Below are 10281 nucleotides of genomic sequence, written 5' to 3' on the forward strand. Positions count from 1 at the left end.
GATAGGCCACACAGTGACCTCTCAGATAGGCCACACAGTGACCTCTCTGATAGGCCACATCCTGACCTCTCTGATAGGCCACATCCTGACCTCTCAGATAGACCATACAGTGACCTCTCAAATAGGCCACACAGTGACCTCTCAGTTAGATCACATCATGACCTCTCAGATAGACAACACCATGACTACTCAGATAGACCATACCATAACCACTCAGATAGACCATACCGTAACCACTCAGATAGACCATACCGTAACCACTCAGATAGACCACACCATGACCTCTCAGGAAGATCACACCATGACTACTCAGATATACCACACCGTGACCTCTCAAGTAGACCACACCATGACCTCTCAGATAGACCACACTGTGACCTCTCAGGTAGACCACATCATGACTACTCAGGAAGACCACACTGTGACCTCTCAGATAGACCATACCGTGACCTCTCAGGTAGACCATACCGTGATCTCTCAGGTAGACCATACCGTGACCTCTCAGATAGACCACGCCGTGACCTCTCAGATAGACCACGCCGTGACCTCTCAGGTAGACCACGCCGTGACCTCTCAGGTAGACCACACCATGACCTGTCAGGTAGATCATACCGTGACCTCTCAGGTCGACTACATCATGGCCACTCAAGTAGACAACATCATGACTACTTAGGTAGACCACCTCATGACCACTCAGGTAGACAACCTCATGATCATTCAGGTAGACCACACCATGATCTCTCAGATAGACCATGTCATGACCACTCAGTTAGACCACACCGTGAACTCTCAGGTAGACCATACCGTGACCTCTTAGATAGACCACACCATGACCTCTCAGATAGACCACACCATGACCATTCAGATAGCCCACACCATGACCTCTCTGGAAGACCACACCATGACCTCTCAGGTAGACCACATCATGACCATGTAGGTAGGTTTCATCATGGCCACTCGGATAGATTTCCTCTTAACCATACAGAGAGAGCACTTTCTAGCCACTCAAGGATAGCTCATCATGGCCACACAGAGAGAGGTAATCGAGCCCACAGAGGGAGAGCTCATGATAACCACAGGAGGTTAGCTCATCACAACCATGATGGCAGATCTCACCGTGACCACTCAGGGAGAGCTTATCATGGCCATGCAGAAAGAGCTTGTAACAACCGGTCATGGAGAGCTCGTAACAACCAGTCATGGAGAGATCGTAATAACCAGTCACGGAGAGCTCGTAACAACCGGTCACGGAGAGCTCGTAACAACCGGTCACGGAGAGCTCGTAACAACCGGTCAGGGAGAGATCGTAATAACCAGTCACGGAGAGCTCGTAACACCCGGTCACAGAGAGATCGTTATGACCGCTCATTGAGAGCTAGTAGCATCCAGTCTTGGATGCTTCATGAAGGAGAAAGATACCATGGTCGAAGAGGAAGATTTGGAACAAGGGGTGCATCACCACCAGAATCTGAACCTGAAATTGACAGGTAGAAACAAAATCAGTATTTTATCAATGTTAGTACAATGTTTTGAATGATAGAGAAATGTATAAGCATGCTTTCTCTTTCTGTGCCTTAATAACTAAATTTGTATTTTCCCAATTCAGACACTGTTCCAATTTAGACATGCATTGGAACAATTACATGGTTCATGATATCAATTTACATGCACATGCAATTGCCAAAGTTTGTTTCCCAGTTTCTTGTCTTTCCTACTAGGCCTATCCACTACTCAGAGTAGCTACTCCTTTTGTATCTTCCAAGCTGGTAGGCAAGGTAATATACCAACAAAGTATGCTAAATTGATATGATAGGATATAAAAAATGGTTATCAATCTGTTTCTTTCTTTTATCTCCTTCCTTAAGAGTCCTAAAAGTCTTTATGAGAGAAATTATATCTCCCTCTGTGTGTTTGTGTGTATGTGAGTATGTGTGTATATGTGTGAGAGTGTGTATGCATGTGTGTGTGTGTGTCTGTGTGTGAGACAGAGAGAGAGAGAGAGAGAGAGTATGAGAGAGAGAGAGAGAGAGAGAGAGAGAGAGGATGAGAGAGAGAAAGTATGTGTGTGTTGTTGTTGTTGTTGTAGAAATCATGCCAGAGCTTGTGCACACTATGTCTAAGCCACAACCTCAGCCCAACAAGTATATCTTTGAGCAGTTCCTCCAGATCTACTGTCCAAAGTGTATGTTGTCTTCAGCTGTAGGGTCTTACCTTCAAGTTACATGAGGCAAACAGGGCAACAGCAATAGCCTATATTATTTTGAGAGTCTCTTCTATTCCTATGACTAACAATTGAAGAGGCTTCCCACACATAGCACAGGATTTTTGTTAGGTAGTCTATGATCCTTGTGGGGAGAATTGGCACTTAGAATTATATAAATTCATTCAAACTACATACATCTGTTTAAATGTGCACATACATAACATATGGATTTTAAGTGAATAAACTGATTTTTTCCTATGGCTTTGTTAACCATTCTTGATGTTATTTAGGGTTCCTTTCTTTCTCTCTGTATTGCTTTCCCCCTTTTCAGCTAAATCTTTCCCGTTTTCTCATTATTCTCTCATAGCACCTTTGTCCTATTTCACTCCTCTCTAGAGTTCCTCCTCCCGCTATGTTCCCTTGTACTTTCCTGGTTTCTCAGGTTATATACTCACACCTAAAATTCAGATAAAGGTAGAACATGCAACATTTGTCTTTCTGGGTCTGGATTACCTAACTTGGTATATTTCCTAGTACATTCATCCATTTGCTTGCAAAAGTCATAGATGTAGCATACAGCTAGTAACTGATTCCATATGAATATTGTAAAGAGAAATAATTTGTAATGCTCTCCTTTAAAGTGTTAAATAGGGGTCTAGAGAGATAGCTTAGCAGTTAGAGCACTTGATGTACTAGCATGGAGACTAGAGTTCAATTCCCAGCACCCACACAACAAACCAGGGATCCCACACAAACCTGGACACCAATTGCTGAGATGAGGAGAGACAAGATGGTCACTGGGGCTTACTAGCTTCCATACTAGCCAAGAAAATACAAGCCCCACTGTCAATGAGAAACCCGCTTCAGAGCAATAAGTGGAAAGTGATAATGGAGGAAATATGCTGTCCTCTTCTGGAATCTGCATGTATATAGGAACATGCATCAACACATATGTATACTCTCACAGAGATGCATGTATACATGAAATTAAATAAATCATTTGTATATGTTAAATAATCTGTCAATGATACGAGTTTTTAAATTTTTTTCTAATTTTTCACCCTTTATGACAAATATCAGATTTTCTACAGTAAGAGAAAGGACTGAATATTTATGGGCACAGGAACAGGAAAGAAGTGAGATACTTGATCTGAATTCAGAGGTAAGTGAAATACTTTCTACTTTCTACCACAAAATTCTACATGGTTCCATGTATTATTTTCTTTTAACTAGGATTTCCTTTTGTGTCTTCTTTGCTTCTTCAAAAGATTAGTATTTATTTTTATTTATGATTGTGACTTGGGGAAGTCATCTTCTGAGCTGCAGTTTTCTGACATGTTAAGGAGTCTTAGACTGATTTCTCTCTAAGGGCACACTGCCTTTGACATTCTTGCATGTGTGTACAGTATCAAGTTGAGTGTTACACTTGTAAGGTCAGCAAGAATAAAAGACAGACACAGGACTGAGGGACTCCGTAACAGCACAGCTTTATTTGGGAAAAGATGTGTAGTGGGAAGATCACTAGTTAATGACACTAGAGAGCCAGATGCCCTCTTAGACGCAAGAATTGTTAGAGGGTGGGAAAGGGAGGAGAGGACAGAAAAATCTTCCTTTTTGGTGTGATCTTGGCCATTGCCAAGAGTAGCCAGTCAGTGTTCATTTAAAGAATGTCAGGGGGTAAGTATGACTTGACTAGTCATTACCAGGGAGTAGAAACAAGAAGAGGCAGGAATCTAGAAAACAATTTACTTTAGTTATAGGGATAAAATCACTTCAGTTTGGGAATTGTTATGGCTAACCAAGATGTAGAAGCTTTACAAAATGGCCAAGACCATAGTTAACAATATTAAGAACCAAGGAAAAGGAGGCAATATTGTCATTTAAATGTTAAGACTTGCAATTCAGATTTTAAAAACTCACCTTATTCTGAATGAGAATGTCATTTCAATAATTTATCTCAACTTTTTCCATTTAGCTAGAAGATGACTCCAGCAGCTCTGAAGAGAGTGACGAAAGTTCTGACAGGTAACTTTACACAGACTGTGTAGTGCTTAGAGGAAAATATATAAAGCAGAATCGAATATAAAATCAGCACATAGCCTTACAATCAGAATATGAAGACTCCTTAACAATTTGTATAAACAATCATACTCAGAAAAGTTTTAATTATAACTGCTTGGCTTGGTTTTATTTTTATTTCTGAGACTTTTATATATCATATTCTGATTATACATTTAAAATATAATTTTGCATCTAGACTAGATATCTCTCTACAGGAATTATCACTGATGAAATCGGTACTCTATGGATTTTTTTCTTAATTTCAATTTTAAGATTTAAATCTCTTCCATGCATTAACAGTGTATGCTAGACAAGCTAAATGAATCGCAACACAGCATTTTACTAGCAGTAGTAGCAAGGCTTTAGCCTGTGGCGATATTGAGGAGGCAATAATTCTGTATTTATTTACCCTTTCTTAGATCTTAGTTGATATTGACCCCTGTAACAAAAACAGGATGAAATGTAAACATAAGTAAAGCAGAGGTTCCTTGACATGACTCTCTGCTCTACGTATAGGAGGTAGTGAGGACCAACACAAGTAGACCGCAAGAGCAGAGTTGAACGTGTGCTGTTAGATTTTCTACTTAAAGACCATCCTCCCTGAAGCAAACAGAGATACAGGGAAAGGCCTGCTCAGGGAGATGGTCAGGAAAAGAAGGAAAAACGGGGCCTGCCTTTATTGTTTATCTTCCTCTTCATAGGGCAGAAAGAGAAACCCTTATAAATTTTTTTTTTTTTTTTGGTTTTTCGAGACAGGGTTTCTCTGTATAGTCCTGGCTGTCCTGGAACTCACTCTGTAGACCAGGCTGGCCTCGAACTCAGAAATCCACCTGCCTCTGCCTCCCAAGTGCTGGGATTAAAGGCGTGCACCACCACTGCCCGGTGAGAAACCCTTATAAATGGACACTAGCTGTCATAAAAGGGTGACTTTTACTTTTTTTGTTTAGTTTGTATTGTGTTTCTCAAAAGGATTAACTCAGTCATGGGGAAAAGGGCTAGTTTATGGATGGTATATTTTGCCCTCATACAGTGGTATTTGGCGGTGTCTCTATAAATTTCTATCAAAGATACCAGGAGAATGTATAGAAATGAGAAAGAAATATGTTGCTATAGTACCTTTGAAATGGACCTAACCAAAGATACTTGTAAAATAATTGAAAGCTCTAAGTAAGTACTTTTATATCCAGGGTTTAATCTAGCCTTAGAGTTCTTTATGGTAAGATATACCATTTCCATGTTACAGAATGATAGATTGAAACTTAAGGAATGCTTGTAGTTGTTTTGTTTCTGGCACTACTGGGAATCAAACTTAGAATCATGTACATACACTAACTGAAAAGATACACCACTGTGCCATGGAGCTCTGCTCCAGCCAAGGAAGGTGGTGTTTTGTGTTGTGTTGTTTTTTTAACTCCACTCAAATCAAACAACTAATTTGAAGGTACATTCAAATACAGTTTGTGATTCTATAAAACTTACATGGGTTTTTTACTGTCCATATTGCCTTTCTACAACTACAAGTACAGAGGAGGTGCAATTCTTGCAATACTAGAATTTTCTTTCTTTCTTTCTTTCTTTCTTTATTTTTTTATAATTTACTTTTTTTCGAAATACTAGAATTTTCATTACCTTTTGTTGCTTAAACAGTTACTATAGCTGTAGGCAGTGTATTCAGTCTTGGTGAGTAGGAAAAGGATAACCACAACCAGGGAGGAAGAATGGAAAGAAGTTTATTATTTGAACAAGTGATATGAGAAAATGTTTGGGTTATCTCTGAGAGTGTACAGCCTTTCTCAATTTGTGGTGAGCTCAGCTTTAGACAGGTAAACTTCTGGGAAACTCAACATCCACTAGAGATAGTTGTTTTCTAGTTCCTGTTTTGCATATTTGAAGAATGAAATTCCTGGGCCATGGGGCTGAGGGAGAGTTTTAGGAAGAAACATTTTGTTTTAGCTTTAAAGAAAGAAGGCATGGTTCCTATAGAGGAAGGCTGTGTCTCCAGGGACAGGGAAACGTTGAAGTGCTACTCTGGGGATTACTTTAAGAACTTAGGCAAAAGCTGATGTGAGGTATAGGGAGGGAAATACGACTGTCAGTCCAGTAGCACATCCAATATGAAGTGTCTGGCACATCCTCACAGAGCTGCCCAGGCAAGACTAAGAGGTACTAAGAAACCAGGAAACAGAATTCTCTTCTGATATCCTTGGCCTCCAGAAAGGACATTCTCAGACCTGCTTCTTTGGACCCTAGCATATTATAGAACATGATGCTCAATCAGAGATCATATACCATATGTTAAAATACAAAACAAAAAATGTTGTCAAAATGTCTTTAGGTGTGGAATTTAGTACAATGAAAGGAAAAAGTGTACTCAGGGTCAATTGAAGTGAATGAGTCACAGACTAAAAATTTCTCTAAAGGCTTCAGCTCAAACAGTAGCTCAACAAACAGATTTGAAAGCTAGGGTTATTTAAAAAGTCATTTCAAACATTAGTAGCCCTTTCTCCACACCCCCCACCCCATCCCCCTACACACACAGGAATTTGCCCCATAACATGCCTTCCTGGCATCTGCCATTACCTCACACAACACCTAAGTACAGGACCCATCCATCATCTCCTAGCTTGGTAGGTTACATGTCTAGGTTTGCTTGGCTGTTGTCTATTAGAGACTAGTATACCTAACATTGTAGTTTTGTCCTGGGTACCCTCTTATTAGAAGGCTCTGGGGAAGTATCTACTTCCTAGATCATTCTAGCTGTTGGTAGAATCCTGTTTCTTGCTGCTTGTCAGAGTCCATTCTTTCAAAAACAAAACCTGAACTACCTCCCTCTCCCTCTTGTAAGAGACCAGTTCCATCTTCAACACAACCCACATGCATATTTCTGTTGAAATTGCATCCTTCTCACTGTCTGTCTTCCTGGCTTCCACTTCTATCTTTGTCCTATGATTGCATTAGGCTAATCAAGGTATATGTTGATATTTTGGTTTGGTTTGCAGGTATTGGTTTCTTTTTTTGGTTTGTTTTGGTTTGTTTTATGTTTTTTTGAGACAGGGTTCCTCTATGTAGGCCTGACTGTCCTAGAATTCACTCTGTAGACCAGGCTGGCCATGAATTCAGAGATCTGCTTGTCTCTGCCTCCCGAGTACTGGGATTAAAGGCCTATGCCACCACTACCTGATGGTATATTGTTAAAGGAAAAATGGAAGGAAGGAAGGGAGGAGGGAAGGAAAGAAGGAGGGAGGGAGGGAAGAAGAGAAGAAGGAAAGGAAGAAAGGAGGGGAGGAAGGAGAAAGGTAGGTAAGTTGGTCTGTTGGTAGGTCAGAGAAAATGCAACAAAAATTTTAAGAGGAAACTAACATGAAAGTAGTCAGTAGAGTGCTTGCCTAGAATTGTATAGCCCTGAGTTCCATGCCTAGCACTGCAAAAGGAATGGAGGGAGAGATGTAAGAAGGAGGGGAGGAAAGAAAGTAATTATTATCTAATTATACATTGATCTCTCATCCCCTCCTCACATAGTGTTTGGTCCACTCAAAGCCTAAGAGGAACAATATTCATAAGAAAACAGAAAGTTGTTATAGAAAGTACCTTGCTTATGCAGAACTACTGACTACAACTCAAGTAATAATATCAAAATAGCTACACAGCCTTTGGACATTTGTTGTTTTATAGCAAAGTAAGACTGCATATGATAAACCTATTCCCTGATATTATTTAAGCTATATAGTAAAAAATCCTTTCTTTTACTAGGGATGTAGTCCAGTTGGTAGACTGTCTAACATTTATGAATCTCTTGGTTCATTACCCAGAAATGCATAATACCAGGTTTACTGACCTATATCTGCAACCCCAGCACTGAGGAGGGAGGGAAGAGTATCCAAAGTTCAAGGTCATCTTCAAGTATATAATGAAATTAAAGCTAGCCTTGGATACATGACATGCTGTCTCAATTTTTTTGATGTTATAGTGTTAATTGACATGAAGGGCTATTATAACAAAGCATAATCCAGAACCACTAGCAGGCATACATGAGGCCCTTTGCAACAAATGTCAAAAGGAGACAAACTGGCTTTTATACTAATTCCTATATAACAAGGCTGCCCTTAAAGTCAAGATCCTACTGCTCCAAATCTTGGTTTGGCAGATTCTTGGTATGTGCTACCACATTGTTTTCCATTGTCTTTTTGTTAGGTGGGAGACATCAAAGACTTGATGTCATAGGATGGCTTCAATCCTCTATGTAATCAGGTGGCCTGTAAATGAAAATCCTCCTGCTTCAATCTTCAGGTTTGGGGAGGTACTAGATATGTGCTCCCACATTGACTTTTTGGTCCTATCTTCATTTCAAATACTTACGGTGCTAAGATGAGACTCTGGTTTCACACAGGCTAAGCAAGGGTTCTACCACTTTTCTGCACTCTTAACCCTCAAGGTAACATTTTTATATATTTTTTCCTTTTTGTTTAACCTTGAGAATCATTTTATAAGTTCGAAAAAAGACATAGAAACAGGGTAGACGAGAAAAGTTAGCAGCTGCCAGGAGGAGGGAGGTGGAGAAGCAAAAGAGAGGAAGTCTTTTGACATAGGGTTCAAGTCTTTTGACATAGGGTCCAAGAAAGCAAACATATTTGTCAGATTGTGGGGAAGAGTAGTCTGCAGAGAAAGAAAAAGAATGGCCAGACTGTCAGAACAGGCTTAGGAGTTTAAGCATTATTTTAAAGGTGATAGAAATGGGGAGAGGGAACGTTACACTTTTGAAGTTGGGACTCAGGAAAGTGGGTAGGTAGTGGTCAAGATCAGCAAGCAGCTGCTTTGGTTGTTTCTTTGTCTGTTTGGTTTTGTTGGTTTTTTGAGAGGGTCTCATATAGCCAAGGTTGGCCTAAGACTCTCTGTTTTCAAGGATATTTATGAACTCCTGATCAATCTGCCTCTATATACTGAGTGATAAGATTATAGGCACAGCTTCAATCAATTTGTCTAAGCTACAATTTTTATATTGTATAGTTAGACTACTCAGTTCTATGGCTTATAGTAGATTAAGACATGTGAAATCTTGATCATGATCTGATTTTTGAATATTTTTACTGTTGGCCCCCAAATGCCATGCTCTTTTGAGTCATTCCTCATTCAGAACATTCTTTCCCCGTGTTCTCCACATCCTAGTCCAAGGCACTCACAAATCCACTTTCTTCCTATGTAAGTTTGATTTTTTGTTCCAAAATATACTACACTTAAAGAAGAGTAAAACTGGATTCCTATGTAAGAGGTAAAAACTCACCTAAAGATGTAAATTAATAATATCACCAAGGGTTAGGAGTATAATTCAGTGGTAAAGCACACACTTAATACATTAGAGGCCTAAGTTTTCTCAGCAGCAGGGAAAAGCCTACAGATATACTCCCTGATTCAGAACATGGGTTCTAAAGAGAGCATAGATGATACTTGAATGTACCTTCTTCTTTGAAACCTCTAGAAATGAGACCTACAGACACTAAGTTGAAGGCCCCAAAGGTACTCATCTGATTAGAGGCCACTACAGTGATTTACTAATTATTATACTGTAATTGACAGTTGCTGGAGACCTGAAATTGATGCTGAATTTGTTGATGGTACATACACCACAATTAAGACTCTGACACGCCATCCAAAAGGAGTGAGACTGAACTTCGATGTGGGAGCGCAGACTAATCGGGTACTTACGATGGAATTGCAGAATTGCTTGCTCACTAGATTATTAAAGAAGCCATGTTTATTTTAGGTCAACTTGAAATCAATAAGGTTATCTTTTACATATAAGAAAAATGAGAACCCTTTAATACACAAGGAATCTTTTCCTGTTCTCTCTGCCTTTGTCAAAGACAGAAAAGTTGGGAAAATAAACCACAATTATTTTTATGTATGTTTATGATTTATCTTTGTCTGCCTCTCTCTCTCTGTGCATCTGACTCTGAGTCTGTCCCTGTCTCTGTTTATCTATCTATCTATCTATCTATCTATCTATCTATCTATCTATCTAT

General features: G+C 39.6%; 1 protein-coding gene across 1 annotated transcript in view; it reads left to right on the forward strand.

Moving 5' to 3' along the window:
- Nucleotides 1-277: 277 nt before the first annotated feature.
- LOC114633707 (uncharacterized protein C2orf16-like) overlaps nt 278-10281 on the forward strand; it is an 11082-nt gene continuing 1078 nt past the window's right edge. The window contains exons 1-5 of the mRNA XM_028782314.1: nt 278-596; nt 674-721; nt 818-1487; nt 3284-3365; nt 4179-4228. Coding sequence (XP_028638147.1) covers nt 278-596; nt 674-721; nt 818-1487; nt 3284-3365; nt 4179-4228 — 1169 coding nt within the window. The remainder of the gene's footprint in view (nt 597-673; nt 722-817; nt 1488-3283; nt 3366-4178; nt 4229-10281) is intronic.

Source organism: Grammomys surdaster, unplaced genomic scaffold (genome assembly GCF_004785775.1).
Source record: "Grammomys surdaster isolate TR1022 unplaced genomic scaffold, NIH_TR_1.0 740, whole genome shotgun sequence".
Taxonomy (NCBI): Eukaryota; Metazoa; Chordata; class Mammalia; order Rodentia; family Muridae; genus Grammomys; species Grammomys surdaster.